Consider the following 20,714-nt stretch of genomic DNA (forward strand, 5'->3'; position numbering starts at 1 on the left):
GTTTAAAATATTCGCCGCTTTCCAGCAGCGTCAGGGGAATACGAGAAGCTCGATAGCATGTCGCAGAGTGACAGTTGCATGATCTAACGAACCGAATATAGCTGAACGATGTAAAATGTCGGTAGTGGGGAGAACTACCTCGGATACTGAGTTTCCTCCCCTCCAAAACCAATTTGAGCGAATCGCACATTCGCTCTTTGCTTACTTCTGTACTCAGGTAACCTATGTTACACATGGATCTTTCGCTAACCCGCCCATCTATATTGGAAGAAGCGAGAGGGATTGAATATACCGACGAAGAGATGTATGTTACATATACACGTATGAATGCATGTATTTGAAACCGATAGAGTGAGGGAGTGAGAGAATAGGCGAATGAGCAAGACAGAGTAGGAGAGACTGAGAGAAGGGAGGAGAAGGGGTAGTCGCTAATATCTGGGGCTCCAGCGGCCGCGCAACTCGCGCCCTAATCGAACTCTACAAGTCACTTATTCTCCATCCCCACTACCCACATCCTGCCCCTCCTACAGTAGGCAACCCATACTTGAGAGGTCTCCCTTTCGCTCACTCATGCTTGCTCTTTTCACGAGAGAAGTATCGAAGTACCTACTACGTCCACTGTATCCAAGATCAAATGGCACTTTATGCACTACGAAATTACAACTGCTTTGTGGCGTCGATTAATGTTGCGTATAAAACCTAACCTTCTATCTCCGTTTGTAAATTTTCAGCAAATCAAATTAAACCGATTGCAACGCGAAATGGTTGTAACATATGTACACACGTGCTTTATAATTACAACCAAAATATGTCTACATTGGTTTTAAACGGATTTTTAAAAAGCACTTTTACATATTATCATTTTATGCAATACATATTTACAAGTCAAATATCTACAAAAAAAAGCGTTAATTTAAGCCCTGTAATTAATATCCCAGTACTACTGATAAATGTGAAGGTACACCACTGACATGTATCAAACTGTGGTCAAAAGTATAAGACATAAAATTTTAATACTTACCCCTGAATCGATTCCTTGAGTATTTGGTGTTGTTGACCGTTGCTGCAGATTGTGGAAACTCTGTAAATAAAATAAACAACAATAAAATACATAACTTGTAAATGTAAAAAGTAGTTTGTTTTTGTTATTACAAATTTAACCTCTTAAAAATATTGTATACAATAATTACAAAATTTTTTATCTGTTGTACAAAATATAGAAAATTACAGAATGATACAAATGTACATACAAACTTACAAATTAATAAATAAACAGTAAAAAAACACAAAAATTTCATTCTATAACTCTATCTCACATTCTATATACAATTAGTTACTCTCCTGTAAATTTAAAACTTTTAACTTTCTGATTTGAAGTTTAATATCTATTTTTAAAAAATCAACTTATTACATAGAAATAAAAAGATTGGTAACATTTATTATTATTCTAAAGTGTCATAAATAAATTTCATAGAACTTTTTTATTTGTATGCAAACATTTCTGTGAAATTTTGTTAAGTATTATCAATGGTAAAAGTACATCCTTGGTATTATGTATAATTCACAATTAATAATACTTCTCTATTTGTTTGTCATGTCTTTTTAATATGTCATTTAAGACAACAAACAAAGCTTTGAGAATAAAAATTAAAAGATACTGTATACTTATAAAAGACTGCAATTTACTTGAGATTGGCCAGTCGATTGTGGTTGTGGTGATGCCGAAGGTGGTGGTGCTGGAGATTGAGAAAGAGCACGCTGTGGCGATTGACTGGAAGGATTAGCTTGATTAGACGGAGGTGGTGGTGGATTCGGAGGTCCACCTTGATTCCAACCCCTCTGTTCTGTGTATAAACTAGAAGGGTGGCTGGTTTGTGTAGTGTATGAATTTAGCTGAAAGATATAAAAAATTAATTAATATTTCTATAATGTTACCAATAATTTTTTAAATATATAAATGTGTGTGTGTATATATACTTGATGATGACTATACGGTGCATGAGGTCTTGTCGGAGAAGAATAACGTTGCGTATATTGTTGATATGGCATAGGAGTTGGAGAACTTGGTCCTCCAGGCCCTGCATGTAATCTTGGTGAACCCTGTTTGTAACGTAACATACATTCAATTACAAAAATAGTTACAAAACATTAAAGGTTACATGTGGTACAAAATAAAAATATACAGGCTAAACTACAAACACAAATTGTAAACTATAATAAAACAATACTTTTAAATAATTATGTTAAAAATTTATTTTATTAAAGCACACTGTCACAGTTACATCAACAAAATTATTTTAATTACCGTCTGTGGAGGTCGTTGGCCAGGTTGTGGATAAACTGGAGGGACAACCGGAGGTCGTTGAATGGGCCAAGGTTGTTGATAAGGTTCTGGTCCCATTCCAGGATAGTTCCCATGGAACCGATGTACAGGTGTCGATGCTTGAAGTAACTGGTTTAACGTAGGCGTTGGTCCAGTAGCTTGCGATATACTTTGTCCTGATAAAAACCTTGGCTGCCCCGGAAAACTACTTGGTGTAGCCCCTACATATGCCAGCCGTGACTCAATCTTGGAGGCTGCATAATGTTCTTCCATTTCTGCCCGATGAACTCTTTCGCTTTCATGTATCAAGTGTTTACTATGATAATCCAACTGTTTTCCTGGAAAGTCTCCATGCTTTCCCACATACTCTGGTACTTGCTTGCCTGGATAATCGGTCAACGACTTGGAGGGAAATTCGTTTGATTTGTTGGTATACTCCTCCGAATAATCACGTATAACATTCGACGTGAACGGATGTCCGGGATGGTTTGGATGCCCGGGTGCATCGAGGGGCTCTTGTTTGCCGACAGATTCTTGAGGAGCTTGACCAGCCTCTCTGGGTGATTTGACTTCACCGGTAGTGTGTCCACCAATGTCCTCGCGGTATTGACTCATCTCGAAACCCGTGTCCCCGCCGCGATTCACATATTTAAGCAGCTGGGCCGCGCCCCGGGGCACTTTATCACCCGGCTCTGGATCCAGCTGCTGCTTCGTATTAACACTCGCACTATTCCCACCGACTTGCGGACGTTTCTGTGCGCATTTCACGGACTCGTTCAGCTTCACATCGTTTTGTTGGCTCTCGGCTTGCGTCGCAGCCATGTTCTCTCCTCACGGAGCCATCGTCGTCTCATAAACTAGCCAATCGCGGGACCTCGTGTGTCTCGCGTACTATGTACTCGAAATTGGAATTCTTTTTAATTGAATCTCTTCTACTGAACTCAACTCTTCCCACCACATCCTCAGTTAAACTATCCAGGACTAAGCACCGTACCAACAATTTTTACTTCCTACCGTTTTCAAAGTAGAAGGAACCAAAAAAAACTCGTACACGAACGTCAAAAGCAGCGTCGCATCTATTATGCCATCTTGCGGCTACATTACTAACAAATAGGGTTCAGCCCCGGTTTCCAATCGGCGACACAGCCTAGTGTTGGGATGATTATATTTCTAAATAAATGTTTTGCAATATATACATGAACCTAGAAATATAGGGACAAAGTATATTCTTCGGTGGGGAAAACCATTGTAAAACAAAGCGATCAAGGTAAACTGATACTCAATTTTAATTGGCCATTATTTAGCACTGTTTCAAAGTGAAAATATATATGTATACAATTTCTAAATTTGAAAATTTGAATACGTTTAAGTCTTCAAAATTGAATATTTGCAAATCTGTTAATTCAAAATTTCTAAGACTTTAAATTTCTAAAATACTGTATACCTGTAGAAACATGACTCACTTGTTTCGTGTTAATTTCAAAATCTATACTAATAAATGATTTCTTCATTCTAGTTTTCATAATTGGCGGCACACAACATGCGCAGAAAAGCATACAATTAAATTTTATTCGTTCTTATCGTCGATAATCCCATAGATCTATGGTCAAGTCAAGCTTAAATTTGATCCTTATATTCCTAGATCCATGATTGTATATGTTCCATTCGCTTGTGTATATATAACATCTAAATTATGCAAATAAACACATGTTCCACAAAATATGATTGTTTAGGATGAATTTATTTGCTACAATTTATATGTGTATATGTTTTGATACAAATTATTTGAATAAACCAATTTGTATAATTAAACGTTTAATATATACATAAATAAATTTAAAAGAGAGTTGCAAAGTTCATAAAAACGATAATTTTAAAGAAATCTATAATTATTTATATTTTCCTTTTCACTATTTATGTTATCTGTAAAGAATAACAATGAAAAGCAAAATATTAATGAAAAAAGTAGACAACTTATTGCAAGAACTATGTACGTATTTTTATAACATACATTAATTGTGAAAAAATTTTTGCATGCTATTCACGTAATTGTAAAAGAGATGCATTATTTTTTTTCGTTTTAATGTCATTAATTGCCACCCAAAATGTGTTATATGTTGTACATGCAAACAATAAATGAGTGAAAGTATGGCGCTTATTATGATTTACTGTCGTCGATAGGTGACAATGTTTTAACATTAATCATAACAAACTTGATGCGGACGTGAAAGATTTTGATAAGAATAATATTGTAAATATAAAGTATGTAAGAATTAAGGTTGCGCTATTACATCCGTTTAATAATTATGCGTGTATTCTTATCGCGTACATGTGTCATTATGTACACGTCTACGTGATATCTGAATCCTACGTGGCAATGTTCATTAGCAATAATTGTTTTATACCTTGATGCCATTGTGTTGATATGCGAGCGCTACGTATGTAACTGTACATATTTATTAAAGCTTTAAATAACAAATTGCATTTAACAAATAATTACTACATAAATGTGTATTCAATTTTGAAGTGTCATATTTTTAACATAAACTTGTTATATGTGAGTGTCATCATACATTTAAAAACTTATTTGTAAAAATATTGTTTAGATTCAATAGCAAGTACCACACATTAAGTTGTATATAAACAGTAATATCAATAATGTTTCAAATAATCTATTTAAAAGTGTTATATTTTCATCTGTTAATTTTTTAAATATTTTTCAGAAGAAAATTTCAGTTTTAATCTATGTTAAAACACATTTAAATTGAATTGTTAGTGGGTAATGCAATCAAAGAAAAAGAAATTGGGAACAATGAGAGCTGTAATTCTTGTTGGTGGATATGGTACTAGATTAAGACCGCTTACATTAAGTCGACCTAAGCCATTGGTTGAATTCGCTAACAAACCGATGCTGTTACATCAGATAGAAGCTTTGGTATGACATATTGTTGCTGTAGTAAACTTGATAAAAATTATTTATTATAATCTTTAATTTCAGGTAGAGACAAATGTAAAAGAAGTAATATTAGCTGTATCTTATCGTGCAGAAGAGATGGAAAAAGATTTGGGTGAAGAAGCTAAAAAGTTAGGAGTACGTTTAATTTTTTCACATGAGCCAGAACCTCTGGGTACTGCAGGACCACTTGCACTTGTACATGATCTTTTGTGTTCAGGGGATGAACCATTCTTTGTATTAAATTCTGATATCATTTGTGATTTTCCATTCAGGCAGTTATTAGAATTTCATAAAAGTCATGGTAAAGAAGGTACCATAATTGTTACTAAAGTAGAAGAACCATCGAAATATGGTGTAGTCGTTTATAAAGATGATGGGAAGATAGAAAGCTTTGTAGAAAAGCCACAAGAATTTATCTCCAATAAAATTAATGCAGGTATTCCATTCTTAATACAAAACTACAAAATTTAGTTTTTCAAATGTTGTGTTTCTTTATACCAATTAAGAATCTTGCAGGTATGTATATTTTTAACCCAAGTATCTTAAAAAGAATACAGCTGAAGCCTACAAGTATAGAGAAAGAGGTCTTCCCACATATGGCAAGGGATGGAGAATTATTTGCAATGGAATTAACAGGATTTTGGATGGATGTAGGACAACCAAAAGATTTTCTCAAAGGTACAGATTCATTTCTTTAACATATTTAATGTGTAACAAGTAACTAACATCATCCAAATATAATTCTTCACATTTTAACAGGGATGAGTATGTACTTAACATCTTTAAGACAGAAATCCCCTGAAAAGTTATACTCTGGTCCAGGCATTGTAGGAAACGTTTTGATAGATGAAACAGCAACAATTGGGAAAGATTGTAGAATTGGACCTAATGTTACAATTGGTCCTGGTGTGGTATTATCTGATGGGTGTTGTATCAAACGGAGCACTATTCTTAAAGCAGCTGTAATAAAAGAGCATGCTTGGCTAGATGGGTAAATTTCAAAGCAATGCCTCTAGAATTATTATAAGTTAACATTTAATAATGTATATACATTTATATAATATAACATAATGCATGATTGCAGATGCATCGTGGGTTGGAGAAGTGTTGTAGGTCGTTGGGTACGCATGGAAGGTATAACGGTTCTCGGTGAAGATGTAATTGTTAAAGACGAATTGTACATCAACGGAGGTCAAGTTTTACCTCACAAAAATATTTCCAGTTCAGTGCCAGAGCCGCAAATAATCATGTGACTAAAGACAATATTTCTTAATGTACTCGTTGAACATAATCGACGATCAAATTGGGAAACTTCCTACAAACAAAAAAGTTTCTATCAGCTTCATTAGATACATGTAAATTAATGTTGACTATACATTTATTTGTATCATTTTTATATTTACTATTTAAATAAGCTTTATTGGTAGTCCTCGTACTACTATAGCAGCTGCAGTCATGTATTGAGAACAGACATCTTTGGATTTTGCTACTGCCCTCAACATCTCAGGTTCTACAGGCACGTTCTGAGTGCTTTTTTGCGTATTTTTTAAAAATTCTGATCATGAAAATTGAAAGAAACATTAATTACTAATAAAAGTAATCGAAAGATAAAGAAAATACAAATACTTTTGTGATTCTTTATACTAACTTAAAGTACCCGCACACCACATATTGATATCTACATCGGCCCATGGTCTATTCAACGGTGATGGAATCCAGTTACTAATAAAATTTGTAGTCATCTTATCGATATCTGCATCAGTAACTTCCCACAACATACCAAGCACGCATGGACTAAAAACAAAATATAAAATATTTAGTATGTACTCGTTTGTAATTCATAAAAGTTTACATTTTACCTGCTAGCTATCAAGTATTGATTCGAAATGCCATATGGAGGATAACGTCCTCCTACTGTAAGTAATTTTACGCTACTACAGCCGAATAATAGAACAATTGATTTTACTCTAAGCCTTTCAATTTGCTCTCCTGATAAATATTGTATTCCATTACCGTGACCATTATACCTAAAGAAATAATATACATTTGACAATAAAGAAATAATTAAATGATAACGTAAAATAATCTTACATTAATATGTCATGATTAATCAATGCATCTTCAAAAACATCTTCTTGAGGTTCTACATTGTACGAGCTTTTCCAATGTGGTAGCCAATAATCAATGAACAATCTCATACGTTTTTCCATTTTAGTTAAATTACCTGATGGATTAACTATACACGTACCCATATCACTTTTGGCTTTAATTATTTTGCAACCATTTTCCATTGTACTTTCATGTTCTTTAAATAAAGCATATGCAATGTGCAGTGACGGAAAGCGAGTAGCAGGATGACATTTTAATATTTCCATAGATTCAAAAGGTATATAATCCATATGCTGAAAGATATAAAGAGATACAGCATAATCGAAACTATATAATATTTTCATTTACAACAAGCGAGATTACAAACTTCGTCAACGATCAAAACTAATGTTTTCCTAACTGCATCCTTCAATTCTTCTATACAAGGTAATTTTCCATAAATAGATAATATAATATTGCTTGCAAGTCTGTCATTATTAGGAAGCACATATTTCACTGCACGAGCTATTTCTTCTCTCGATAGAAAACACGCTGCTAGCGCAATTTTTTTTAGCAGCCATATAGACCTTTTTGATACGTTTTTGCTGTTGTACATACATGAAAAAATAGGTTGATTAAATATATGAAAGAATTGTTAATTTAATATTATACTCACGACGATCTACTGCCAGATATTAGTTTATCTATCATTTGTAAAATATCCATCACTACATCATGTTTGTTTATTGGATCTGCCATAAATAAAACTCTCCATTCTCGTAACCATGCATATTCTAATGTTTGTATAGCAGTCTTAAACATATATGAATATGTACAACATGTATGTAAAAAATATGAAATTTTATAGAAACCATACTCATTAATGTTACCAAGTACCTTCATGTTTTTGTTCTGCCTTTCTCTCATTTTCCAATATAATTCATTATTTGGATAAGTAGCTTCAAGTTCCGACCTATTATTGGAAAGTAATCTTTGAATTTCATAACAGATATCATACGAAGAATCTAATTTAGGTTTTGGTAATGTTATACATATGGGTTCTATTTCTTTAGTCCCTGTTGGTAATATGGTAAGATGTATCTCGTGCATTGTATTTGATATTTTGTTACATTCAAAGATGCTTGGAGATTTGTACTGGCCAGTAATTTGAATCATATACCATTCTATACATAAACAAAAATTCACACGAGTTTGACATTTTTTGTAACATTTAAATTATATTTTTAGCATTTTACCCTCAGGAAGATCATGGAGCATTGTCCCAAAAGTTTCAATGGCATCTGTATTATTTATGTTAAATTCAACGTAAGATGCTTTTAGTCCATACATCTGTGGCGTATTTAAAACGGACTTGCGCATCTCTGTTTTAATATATCTATGCAATATTTGTTGCCGAAGTATCACTGCATGCGACTCAATTAGGTGACATATGGCCTTGAGTTCATTGTCTGACTGCAAATTGCAAATATGAATTAATTATTTATTAAATTTTCTATTGTATTTCTTCGGTACATAGTATAATAGCAATAGAACAATACCTTTAAGTAACAAACAGCTAACATTTTATGTAAATTTGCATATTCAACGCTTCCTATATTACATTCTATATTTCTAAGTAATTTTTCAATATCTTTCCTCACATCTTCTGTAGAGTTAGTTTCAAACACATCTGATTCTTCTTCCAAACTTTTGTCATACAAATTATGTTCATGCAGAATTTCAAAGATATCATTAATATTATCACACATGATTAATTATTTGCATGATTAACGCTATTTTACATTTCTTTATAAATATGTATTTATTGTACGAAATTATTCACACAGATGGTAACTGTCTTCTCTAACGATTCAAATTCAAATCAACCTATCGCACAATTATCTGCGATACGCGTGATACCAACATAAAATACGAGCGTGGCATATATATAGACATATGTAGCATTAGATAAATATTTGTATAAAATAATTATTTTTATATGTAAATATGACTAAAAAAAAATGTTATTATAATTTAATATTTTATATATTGCATTATGCACCTACGTAAATAATAAAGTCATTTATATAACCGTCAATTGTTTAGCAGTCCTTGAAAGAAATGCGAGCATGAATTTCAAAATTTGTTATACTCATGCATTTCTTATACATTTATATTTATTGGCAGTGATCCATCGTACAACCACTGTACAACTTGGTTCATTACTGTAATTGAATTGAATAGAGAAAGTACATGTTTGACGTAGCATTTTTCAGTATTTCATCAGTGAACTTATATTTATAAAATTAGTTATTCCAAAGGAATAAAGAGCAGTTATTGAAATGGTTGACATAAAAACCCAAGAAATCAGTGAGGAAAATGATGTTCCGCAAAAAAGTGCGAAACAGTTACAGAAAGAAGCGAAGAAGTTAGCAAAACTCGAAAAGTTTAAACAAAAGCAAGAGAAAAAGGAGACCGAAAAAGTTCCAAAAGTGAAGGAAAAGAATGAAGTACGCACGATATTGTAATAGCTAAAATTTTTCATTGTTTTCTATTTCCTATTGACCATATGGTTTTTAATTCACGGCTGTAAGAATTACTTGTTATAACATCTTATGTTTTTTGTTTTTCCAGAAAATTGAAAAGAAAAAGGAGAGTAAAGAATCTGCAGTGTACACAATAAATACACCTGCAGGAGAGAAAAAAGATGTTGCGTGTACCATGCCTGATACGTATAGTCCAAAGTATGTTGAAGCTGCATGGTATGCATGGTGGAAGAAACAAGGTTTCTTTAAACCTGAATACAGTGTATGTTCTTAAAAGAAATAATTTAAATGCATATTGAAATAGATTTGTGAAATTTTAGGATATTTTACCTTTATTATTAATTATAGAACAAAAATATATTAGAGCCAAATCCTAAAGGAAAATTTATCATGGTGATACCTCCTCCAAATGTAACTGGTTATCTTCACCTTGGTCATGCTTTAACCAATGCTGTAGAAGACGCTATTACAAGATGGTAAAATAAGATTTGAATTTTATTATGCACTACATGGAAATAATATTAAGGTTATCTTGACCTTGAAATTATAATTTAAAAGGAATCGTATGAAAGGCCGTACAACTTTATGGAATCCAGGTTGTGACCATGCAGGTATTGCTACTCAGGTTGTGGTTGAAAAAAAACTTTGGATGGAAGAAAAGAAAACGCGTCATGATATAGGGAGGGAAAATTTTATAGAAAAAGTTTGGAAATGGAAAGAGGAGTAAGTTTTAATGATCTGTAAAATTACAATATGATATATTTTTTAATGTAATAATTTAACTTTAGGAAAGGAGACAGAATTTACTTACAGCTGCAAAAATTGGGTGCTTCATGCGATTGGGATCGTGCTTGCTTCACTATGGATCCTAAGTTATGTAGAGCTGTTACAGAGGCATTTATAAGGTTGCATGATGATGGTATAATTTATAGAAGCAATCGCCTAGTTAATTGGTCTTGTACATTGAAAAGTGCTATTTCTGATATTGAAGTAAGGATTTTTTAGAAAATTTTTGATTGCGTATTTCCTAAGCACAGTACCTAACATATGAAAAACATTTGTAATGTTTCTCAGGTTGATAAAGTTGAATTAACTGGTCGAACATTACTTTCAATTCCCGGATATCAAGAAAAAGTAGAATTTGGAGTTTTAGTATTATTCAATTATGAAATAGTAGATTCTAAGGAGAAAATAACAGTAGCTACTACTCGTATTGAAACTATGTTAGGAGATACAGCTGTTGCTGTTCATCCTAAAGATGCTAGATACAACCAGTATATTGGAAAATATGTACAACATCCGTTTTGTGATAGGAAGTTACCTATCGTAGCCGACGAATTTGTTGAAATGGAATTTGGAACAGGTAAAGAAATCTAATAATATTATATAGTATCGCCTTCTATAACAGCTATATCATTTTAATAATATTTTTACAGGTGCCGTAAAAATAACCCCAGCTCATGATGCTAATGATTACGAGGTGGGAACAAGACATAACTTACCGTTTATCACAATTTTCGACGACAACGGGAATATTATTGGAGACTGCGGACAATTTACGGTACTTATACTTTTCATTAAAATACAATTTCTTATAATTTAAACAATTTGAGATGTTTTCATGTATAGGGAATGAAACGGTTCCATGCCAGAACAGCCATAATAAAAGAATTGAAAGCAAGAAATTTGTTAGTTGAAATTAAGGATAATCCTATGGTGGTGCCGATATGTAGCAGATCTAAAGATGTTATTGAACCATTAATGAAACCGCAATGGTAATATATTATGGTAACATTAATGTGATGATAACATAAAATAAATTGTAATATCTTATAGGTATGTAAAATGTAACGAAATGGCCGAGAAAGCAATGCATGCAGTGAAAACTGGTGAGCTGAAGATTATTCCGGATCAATATAAAAAAATTTGGTATCATTGGATGGAAAACATAAGAGATTGGTGTATTTCCCGTCAGTTATGGTGGGGTCATCGTATTCCTGCTTATTCTATTAAGACAGTGAATACATTGACGAATTTGAAGGTACTTTTTCAACATGTCACGATGAAAATTAATACACTTTAAACGCACAAATTCACTTTATTTAGCCAGACGATGATTATTGGGTAAGTGCACATTCGCAAAATGAAGCAAAAGAAAAAGCAGCTAAAAAGTTAAATACAACTGTAGATAATATTATCGCTGAACAAGATGTTGATGTATTAGATACGTGGTTTTCTTCTGGTTTATTCCCGTTATCAGTATTTGGATGGCCAGACGAGGTATAGAAATAATACTGAATCAATTTTTTAAGTGTTATTTAGTTTATTGAAATTTGTCTAACATTACAATTATTATTTTTAGACAGATGAATTCAAAGCATTTTATCCTGGCACACTGTTAGAAACTGGACACGATATATTATTTTTCTGGGTAGCAAGGATGGTATTCCTGGGTCAAAAGTTGACAGGAAAATTACCATTCAAGTATGTATTTATATCTATATTGGTATGATTAAACTTGTCTATTGAAATTTATACATAAAATTTCCATAGAGAAGTATATTTGCATGCTATGGTACGAGATGCACATGGAAGAAAGATGAGCAAGTCCTTAGGAAATGTCATAGATCCCATGGATGTAATTAACGGAATATCGTTGGAGGTAAGTTTCAGTTTATTGGTGTTATAATTTTGTAATAATATTTAAAATTGAAACCCTTGCAGAACCTTCATAAGCAACTAATGAATTCCAACTTGGATCCAAAAGAGCTTGAACGTGCTAAAGAGGGACAAAAACGTGATTATCCACAGGGAATACCCGAGTGTGGAACTGATGCTCTAAGATTTGCTCTTTGCGCTTATACAATGCAAGGTCGTGACATTAATCTTGACATCAATCGTGTACAAGGATACCGCTTCTTTTGTAACAAAATATGGAATGCAGCAAAGTTTTGTTTCACGTATTTGAATTCCAATTTAAATTGTAACGAAGACATTCAATCGGTAAAACTCACTCAAAATATTTTCAAGAGATTTAGGACTTTTATGAACCTGTACTCTCTCATTCTTTACAGCAGAATCATTACGACAACAATATAGTAGGCGACAAAGAATGGTATCATAAGACGTTGAAAGAAAGATGCGTACAGGAAGCATTAAATAATTATTTAGAAGATTACTCCTACCTCGACGGATACAGTCCATCACAAATTGATGCGAAGGCTTATCAAGCCATGATGAAATTGGATATTAATTTCATGAAATATCCCCATTTGCAACGGTGGTATAAACATATAGCGTCATTCAGTCAGCAAGAACTATCTGTACTTCGCGTAGAAGAAGGCAAAATATTACCCAACTGTGCCTGCCAAGTACTTAATCACAGTAACAGGACAAAGCAGGTATTTTAGTAAAAATAAAAATTGAGTTATATTCAGAGAGAATATATAGCTATTTTTTATTAGTTGTCAAATGAAACCAATGTCGATTTATGGATGCTGTCCCGTGTGAGTTACGCTGTGAGTACTTGCGACAAAGCTATGGCGCAATATGATTTCCAAACAGCCACCACTGCTTGTTACAACCTCTGGTTATACGATTTATGCGACATTTATTTGGTTCGTATACAATTATAAGGCAGTTGACAATCTGTACGCTGTTTATTGACTAATGTTCATTATTTTAGGAGTATTTGAAACCAATATTTCACAGTAACGATAACGAAAGAAAGTCTGCAGCAAGGAAAACTTTGTTTAGAACGCTAGATATAGGATTAAGATTGTTAAGTCCGTTTATGCCGTTTATAACAGAAGAACTTTATCAACGTTTGCCACGCGAGAAGCAGCTTTATACAAGTATTTGTATTAGTCCATATCCAGAAATTTCCGAGGTGTGTATTCTAATCTATGAAGAAAGAATATGTTTTACAAATATAGTTCAATGACTGATCATTATTTAGTGTCCTTGGAGAAACGAAGAAATAGAGAAAGATATTGATTTTGCTAACAAAGTAATAAAAAACATTCGGTCAACTCGTGCAACTTACAATTTACCAAATAAAGTAAAGACTGAAGCTTTCCTTGTATGCAGCAATGACAGTTCAAAAGAAAAACTTATGGAATATCAATTACTGATAGAAACTCTTGCTTATTCTACGCTTAGCAGTCAGAAACCACCAACAGGATGCGCTATTATTACTGTGACGGATAAAGTACAAGTACATTTACTGTTAAAGGTACGCTATTTCTACAATTAAATTATTTAGTTAATAGAAAATAATTTAATTACAATATTTATGAATGTTCAAGGGTTTAATTGATCCAAAGAAGGAGTTAGAGAAACTTTGTAAAAAGGAAGAACAGTTATTAGATATCATAAACAAAACCAAACAAGCCATGGAAGTTCCTGATTATAATATTAAGGTACCTTTAGATGTACAAAATAGTAACAAAGAAAAATTGCTAAACAGTGAAGGAGAATTGCAGCGAATTACCGACGCAATAGCAGCTCTACGAGCAATGTAATATTTAATTAAAATATTTAAAAATGTTATTTCTGCATTACTTTAGTATTTAAATTATTTTTACTGCCAAAAATTCTTGGTAGTTTTTATAATTTAAAATAATATGCAGTAAAATAATAAATATTTAATATTTATACAATGATGACAATGATGATTAATTTAGATTTGTAAAATTGTAATAATAACATTTTGCACTCGACTGTCCCTTTTGAAGGGACATTTTAAGTGATAAAATAAAATCGAGTGCAGAGTTAAAAGTGTATAGCTTTTTTGGTCATTACCAACATAGTGTTAAAAAATATTTGAGATTAAAAATTTTTAAAAATTAGGTATAGAATATAAATAATCGTAACATTTTAACAGAAAGTATTTTCTACATTCATTTATTATAAAGCATTATTAATAAATGCAACAATTGCTAAAATTAATGTATTTAATATCTAACAAAGGTGAACTAATAATTTTAATAGTCGTACTTAATTTGTTCCGATCGATTACATTTAATCTATCGTTAGATACAATTTATTTATGAAAATAGTATACGAAAATGATTACAGTAGAATAACGGATAGTTGTAGATGTCATACGATCAGTATTATGCATTGTGCTACTATCATTTTGCATGATATTTATTATAGCGTTAATATATGTAAAGAATTTACTTAAATCATACGATACGTATGTTTGTAACTGTTAGCTACACACACATCCCCTTTCGAAATAAAAATATCGATGGAAACAAACCTTGTACGAAATTTGTATAATTAGATCTATTAAAATAATGACAAACATTGCACAGAAAACAAGGATTTGGAAGTATTGTAAATCTTATTAATCATTTTTCGATATAAAAAGTGTATAACGATATAATATTATGGTTGTGCTAGAAAGCCAAATTATTGTATCTCTCTTATGTCATTAATATTAACTATTATCATCGTTTTGTAAAACTCCTGTTGACTACTATTTCCTGCGTATATCGAACGTATATCATTTCGATACTTATTACATACATGATTAACAAAAGAAAAGAGAAACAGTATTAACAGTATTGTATATACAATTATGATATGTGAACAGTAATTCATTCGAATTTTGTCCAATTATTTTGTGATTTAATGGCAGGTGTACTCAGCGTTAAGCTGAACGTGTTATCTATATTAATACTGTTTTCGGATGTATTGCATACGTTAGATTTTTTCGTAGGTGAGTCGTCGTTGCTTATACTAAATTTGTTGAAATCTAAACCGTAGGCTTGTAACAAATCCAAATCACCGATATTATCGGAGGACTTTTGTTGCTTGTCGTTACTTTTGTGCAATGGTTGAAAGTAAGGGTACAGTGGATTGCTCAATCCTTCACCCATTTCAGGAATATGTAACGACTGAGTCATTTGCTTGGAACTGAATTCCGACGATTTAGAAAGCAAAGGATCGAAGTCTTCGCTGCTCGCGGTCGAATCTAATTTAATTAAATCTGGCACTTCGGGAGACTCCTGCAGCACACAAACAAGTAAGAGGTTATAAAATTGCAAGAGACAACATTCATAAAAAAAAATAAAACAAAATTGAATAATACAGTTTTGACTTTGACGAAACAGAAACATTCACAAAATAAAAAAGGAGAAATTATAGGTTTAATGACTGTATGTAATGATTGTTGGCAAGCGAATACAAGTTGATAAATAAATAATGAATGATGACGTTTACCTTCGAATGTGCAGGGTAAGATGTACTATTGTATACATGGGATGGAACGTGACAATTAACAGACAACGATGCATTTGTAGCTTGAAAGATGGGTGGTTGCAAATAGGAAGGTATAAACACTTTACTAGTATCGAAAGGATCATTCTCTTTCGAATGGAAATCTGAATTTTGACATTTGCTAAAAGAATGATTCGTTGCATCCAAATTTGTGAATACATCATCAGTATATATCTCTTTTGAGCAACTTTCAAAACCGTTTTTACATTGCTTTATATCTACATTTTGTGGATACAAAGATGTACTATGTTTTGTTAACTCATTCGTATGGACTTCGTGCAAAGAATTACTCGAATGTGGATCTTCTTTACCCGTTTTATTTCTCGAAGTGAAAGAATCAAATGGAAGTCTATTACTTATACTAGGCTGAGTATTAACATCATCAGTTAACGTATCATTTAATGTAAAATTTGACTGATCTACCAAATTGATTAAGGCGGAATGTGGAGTAGGGGATATTTGCGAGGAGAAATTAACAATCGGGTTCGTGGCAACTGGATTAGGTGGAGGACCGTGCCGCATGTGTCCATTCCATGCAGGTCTCAAGCTGTCTAAGCTGCGCACTGGTTTCAACTGAAAGTGATGCATGAAACATTCTTACATTTATCTAATAAAAGTACTCAATAAACTCTATCAAATAAATGAATAATAATTGCGTATATGTAATACATTCTTGGATTAGTTCATGCTCGTTTAAAGGATATTTCAAAAGTGCATTTCTAAATAGTAAGATAAAATTATAATATTGTGTATAACATAACATATTGAAACAAAGAAGAATCTTTCATAATTGATCGTAGTTTAATAAACTACTCTTCAAAATCTTTGGCTAAATCCACGTATTCCGCGATAGTTTCGATGTTAATTGCATACATGTGTACACTTTGATAAGCAACATTTTAAAACATATTAAAATTGCACATAGAAACATTTCATAAATGGTGCACATTTTGACAAAGTATACTTTATGTACACTACTGACATTGTTACGTTTAAGGATTTTGTGTGAATCTTACGAACATAATTTGTATAATTTTCTATGGGTACGATAAATTAAAACCGAACGTTCACTTACTGTTCTATCGATAGGAGGTGTGTTTGGAAATATCACGTGACGAAGTTCTTGCATAAGATCGATATTTACCCTTTCCGGTGGAGAATCAGATTCTTCCGGGGAGCTAGGACTTAATGGAGAATATTGTTGTCTACTGCAACTTAAAAAGTACATGATAACTATATTGTTTATGCCGTTATACAACAGAGAAATATCAAAGTACCTTGAATCTGTAAAATTACTATTTCGTATTCGAAGATCTTTTCTATAACTAGTAGTAGCTGTAAAACCATTTGGCGATTTTGACGGGGACGTGAAGTCGATAGGCCTTCTATCTATTGTGGGTGAACTAGGCGCAGATCTTGGTTGATGAAATCTCATGCTTGGTTCATTCCTATTCGATCGACCTGAAAGCACAGAAACTGTTAAAACACTATAATCAATAAGTAAAATCTATAGATAAAATCTACTCTACCTTTCCATTTTAATCCTTTGTACGCTGTTTTCATATCTTTACCTTTGTCTTTCACCTACGAATACAATATTTATATCAATTTGAATATATAGTTAAAATGTTCAACGTTAGATTTGTTATGTTTGCTACTATTTTATTATTGTTGTTAAATAATTAATATTGTATATAATTTAGATATGACTATTTGATAAGTATGACTACACTTACTGATTTAACTGCATATTTTACAGCTGGATTGGCCTGCAATCGAAGGCAATCAAAAATACAAAATGACAATTTGTCTTTACTTTATCTTAATTTGAAAACCGATTCGAATACTCTTAATAAAAAAATGAACAATGCAACCCACCTTGTCCTTCACACTGCGAAAAAATGCAGAGCTTTCTTTGCGCATGGTGTAAGTCCATTCCCGGTATTGTTGCATAAATTTGTTACTAGATTTAGTAGAGTAGCTGCAAGCTTCCAACTCGTACTCATCCGTGAAACCATCTCCTGAATTAAGCATATTCAGTCTTTCTTCTATAAACTGAAATTATCATTATTATAAACTTAATCGGATTTAAAATACATTTTATATTACTCTATGTATTTTATCATACTTGTTGAAATATTTGTAATTCCAACATTTTTCGTAAAAAAGGTTGCATCGAAGAAGGTCTACTTTCCACAAATGCATTTTGGTTAAAAGTGATGCTTTGCCCATCCTCCAACGTTAACGCATCCTTGTAGCCAGCTGTTAATTGTACCAATGCTCGTAAAAACGCTCTTGACACTCCGTCACCGAGTAGCGCGGGTCTATTACGTAATGCCTTCATCAAGTTTGACACCTGAGACAAAGAAACTCTTTATTTTATTATTTAAGACGTATTTCGATTCTTAAGAATAACTTCATTGTTCCGAGAATAATATTATATTTTTATACAAACCACATCTTGGGGTAACGATTCCAGGTCTTGAAATGGAGATTCTATAGTATTATTATCAGCATCCAAGATAACTACTTCTCCTAAATCGCTTTTACGCACTCTCTAAAGACAGTAAACAACAATCAGAATATAAATATTAATTACTGATTTATAGTTAATGTGTTGACTAAATACCTGAAGCGTCGGTGCAGGTACTCCGATTAAAAATGGCATCGGGGCTAATAAATAATCTATTAAAGATAATGGTAGCACTGGTATATATATATGTTGCCAAATCATTGGATAAATTAAAGCGTTGCATGCTTGAACGCACGCGCTTAATCTTGAAAGACGTTTCGAAGTGAAAATAATTCGCCGTTCGTACAACATAGAAGCAAATACTATCATCATATTGTGTGCATCGACAGCACTGTAATACTCCATTAAATTTCTCTAAAACAACACAATTTTTATATATGGTTTGTTGACACTTGGATTAATTTGTTATGAACGCTGGAACAAGTTTACGAATACATACATTTTCGGGTATACTCGGTAATTGATACTGTTTTGGACTTTGACACACAAAATTCTGAAAATTATATAAACATGTAACTTGTGTAATATATGGTATGAGATGTAAGTGTACAAAATTCATTACCACTTTAGAATTTGGTATAGGAATTGATATAGAAGTATCATGTGTGGGAACTGGACTTCTATAAACTGTTTCCAGAAATTTCCAAACATCTTCTCCAGTGCCAGTACTCATTAAAGTTGCAATATGATTCAAAAGCCTATTCAAAATATAACACAACTTATTATTGTCTTTTTAAATATCGTACAAAGTGATATACTGACTTGTAAAATATTTCGTGCCATGGTAATGCACTTAAAATTACTAAGGCTGTATCTGTCTTAGGATCGTGTCGACAAAATCCAAATGTCCATTTTGAATCTATACTAGTGAGTACAAATGAAAAATGCTGCACCAACAGGCTGTAATAAATAAATGTATTAGACTTAAATTTTATTTATCTTTATCTTATCCTAAAGTTTAATCTAATCCAATATTTTAAGTGTAATAAATATTTGAACTTACTTTTCAATTTCACAAGGGTATGCAAATTTTGGAACAGATTTAAGTATTTCCTCATCTGAAAAAGAAATAGGATACTTTTGCAGTATCCAAGGTGGTTTTTCTCCTAATGGTGCAGCTATCTCGCAAAAACACTCGAAAAGATGTTGCACATTGTCCCTAGAAATAGTAATATCTTTTTAGTAATATGATATAATATTTTTATAATACAAATAACATGTACCAAAAATATATTCAATTCTGTGACTACAAATATCTTGTGCGTTACTCAAATTGCTTTTATCTTATATAGTATACATTACACAATACATGTGCACAATGCAACCATACGTTTGTTCTACATATTTATGATTCATATGTATGAATATGCAATAACAATTTTTAAGTATTTAACAGATGTGCTTCTACTTAATTTATCATATATTATAAAATGAATTTTAATTAAGAATAATACTTAAACACTAGCCTTTAAGTGACTTTCACCTGCTTTATGTAGCATACAAAAGGAATGCTTTTGTAATACAAAAGAAGGAATTAACAAGTGAAATAAAATATCAGAAATATCATTGATACGATATTCATTGGTGAATATAAAAAGTGAATAATATACTTACCTCAATCTGGAACCCATGATAACAGTGGAAAAAAAAATAAGTACTTGATACTCTCTTGACGTCTATACGTCATTGTACGTACTACATGACAGTAATACATTCCATTCACGTGAATTTTAGTCGCATTGCGTACCCCATTATTACGCCCCACACTAATCTCACAAACAACTTTCTTTTCCCTTTTTGCTGTAGCAATGCGTCCTAAGTGTACTACCAAGTCATGTATCAACTACATCAACTAATCTCTGGATACTGCGAACATCTTATGTCGAAATCACACCTACCACACTAATGTATATTTTCATGCACACGAGGGCGCCATATGAGTTATTCATTCAACGGCATAGACAATGAGACATCTACCAT

At 32.3% G+C, this 20,714-nt stretch overlaps 5 protein-coding genes and 1 long non-coding RNA gene across 23 annotated transcripts in view; 3 read left to right on the top strand and 3 right to left on the bottom strand.

The window, feature by feature from the left end:
• The window catches only part of LOC143265426 (uncharacterized), a 2,643-nt gene extending 1,512 nt beyond the window's left edge, over positions 1 to 1,131 (top strand). The window contains exon 2 of the long non-coding RNA XR_013039967.1: positions 26 to 1,131. This is a non-coding gene — a long non-coding RNA (uncharacterized LOC143265426). The remainder of the gene's footprint in view (positions 1 to 25) is intronic.
• osa (trithorax group protein osa) overlaps positions 1 to 3,421 on the bottom strand; it is a 16,283-nt gene extending 12,862 nt beyond the window's left edge. For 4 of the 5 annotated variants that reach the window (XM_076537331.1, XM_076537329.1, XM_012299144.2 and 1 more), the window contains exons 1-4: positions 2,306 to 3,420; positions 1,978 to 2,100; positions 1,687 to 1,893; positions 1,022 to 1,081 (exon numbers count right to left, since the gene is read on the bottom strand). In XM_076537331.1, the coding sequence (XP_076393446.1) occupies positions 1,022 to 1,081; positions 1,687 to 1,893; positions 1,978 to 2,100; positions 2,306 to 3,145 (1,230 nt within the window). In that variant the 5' untranslated portion in view covers positions 3,146 to 3,420. Of the gene's footprint in view, positions 1 to 1,021; positions 1,082 to 1,686; positions 1,894 to 1,977; positions 2,101 to 2,305 lie in introns of all 5 variants that reach the window. The other variant, XM_076537330.1, reaches the window with a different exon arrangement.
• A 760-nt stretch (positions 3,422 to 4,181) lies between these two features.
• Gmppb (GDP-mannose pyrophosphorylase B) lies at positions 4,182 to 6,902 on the top strand. 4 transcript variants are annotated; one of them, XM_076537400.1, is made up of 6 exons: positions 4,182 to 4,313; positions 5,047 to 5,258; positions 5,322 to 5,715; positions 5,796 to 5,957; positions 6,039 to 6,270; positions 6,364 to 6,902. In XM_076537400.1, exons 2-6 carry the CDS (start codon positions 5,106 to 5,108, stop codon positions 6,530 to 6,532), a joined length of 1,110 nt encoding a protein of 369 aa, XP_076393515.1. In that variant the 5' UTR covers positions 4,182 to 4,313; positions 5,047 to 5,105; the 3' UTR covers positions 6,533 to 6,902. The 4 variants fall into 4 exon arrangements, with proteins under 4 accessions (XP_076393515.1, XP_012154517.2, XP_076393514.1 ...); XM_012299127.2 differs by lacking the exon at positions 4,182 to 4,313 and adding an exon at positions 4,429 to 4,585; XM_076537399.1 differs by lacking the exon at positions 4,182 to 4,313 and adding an exon at positions 4,433 to 4,880.
• On the bottom strand, positions 6,298 to 9,325 carry Sse (extra spindle pole bodies like 1, separase). 2 transcript variants are annotated; one of them, XM_012299130.2, is made up of 10 exons: positions 8,927 to 9,325; positions 8,624 to 8,840; positions 8,265 to 8,551; positions 8,044 to 8,180; positions 7,756 to 7,972; positions 7,371 to 7,681; positions 7,139 to 7,306; positions 6,928 to 7,073; positions 6,683 to 6,834; positions 6,298 to 6,612 (listed from the first exon to the last, which is right to left on the bottom strand). In XM_012299130.2, exons 1-9 carry the CDS (start codon positions 9,134 to 9,136, stop codon positions 6,686 to 6,688), a joined length of 1,842 nt encoding a protein of 613 aa, XP_012154520.1. In that variant the 5' UTR covers positions 9,137 to 9,325; the 3' UTR covers positions 6,298 to 6,612; positions 6,683 to 6,685. The 2 variants fall into 2 exon arrangements, with proteins under 2 accessions (XP_012154520.1, XP_012154519.1); XM_012299129.2 differs by having other exon boundaries at positions 6,298 to 6,594; positions 8,927 to 9,324.
• A 163-nt stretch (positions 9,326 to 9,488) lies between these two features.
• On the top strand, positions 9,489 to 14,464 carry ValRS (Valyl-tRNA synthetase). Of its 2 annotated transcripts, none has more exons than XM_012299132.2 (18): positions 9,489 to 9,877; positions 10,002 to 10,175; positions 10,262 to 10,389; positions 10,472 to 10,636; positions 10,702 to 10,903; positions 10,988 to 11,276; positions 11,350 to 11,474; positions 11,543 to 11,688; positions 11,750 to 11,954; positions 12,020 to 12,193; positions 12,276 to 12,397; positions 12,467 to 12,575; positions 12,638 to 12,916; positions 12,991 to 13,314; positions 13,378 to 13,530; positions 13,599 to 13,802; positions 13,872 to 14,147; positions 14,221 to 14,464. In XM_012299132.2, the coding sequence occupies exons 1-18, from the start codon at positions 9,710 to 9,712 to the stop codon at positions 14,434 to 14,436; spliced, it is 3,459 nt and encodes a 1,152-aa protein (XP_012154522.2). In that variant the 5' UTR covers positions 9,489 to 9,709; the 3' UTR covers positions 14,437 to 14,464. The 2 variants fall into 2 exon arrangements, with proteins under 2 accessions (XP_012154522.2, XP_003700613.2); XM_003700565.3 differs by having other exon boundaries at positions 9,490 to 9,877; positions 12,988 to 13,314.
• Positions 14,465 to 14,802: 338 nt separating this feature from the next.
• LOC100878846 (DENN domain-containing protein 1A) lies at positions 14,803 to 20,649 on the bottom strand. 9 transcript variants are annotated; one of them, XM_012299121.2, is made up of 15 exons: positions 20,349 to 20,649; positions 19,738 to 19,893; positions 19,497 to 19,634; positions 19,297 to 19,432; positions 19,174 to 19,227; positions 18,831 to 19,088; positions 18,657 to 18,758; positions 18,330 to 18,557; positions 18,080 to 18,256; positions 17,938 to 17,970; positions 17,731 to 17,785; positions 17,479 to 17,662; positions 17,346 to 17,409; positions 16,145 to 16,774; positions 14,803 to 15,930 (listed from the first exon to the last, which is right to left on the bottom strand). In XM_012299121.2, exons 1-15 carry the CDS (start codon positions 20,363 to 20,365, stop codon positions 15,520 to 15,522), a joined length of 2,643 nt encoding a protein of 880 aa, XP_012154511.1. In that variant the 5' UTR covers positions 20,366 to 20,649; the 3' UTR covers positions 14,803 to 15,519. The 9 variants fall into 9 exon arrangements, with proteins under 9 accessions (XP_012154511.1, XP_003700612.1, XP_012154510.1 ...); XM_003700564.3 differs by having other exon boundaries at positions 17,277 to 17,409; XM_012299120.2 differs by having other exon boundaries at positions 17,346 to 17,415.
• Positions 20,650 to 20,714: the final 65 nt, after the last annotated feature.

This window comes from Megachile rotundata, chromosome 11, assembly GCF_050947335.1.
Source record: "Megachile rotundata isolate GNS110a chromosome 11, iyMegRotu1, whole genome shotgun sequence".
Lineage (NCBI taxonomy): Eukaryota > Metazoa > Arthropoda > Insecta > Hymenoptera > Megachilidae > Megachile > Megachile rotundata.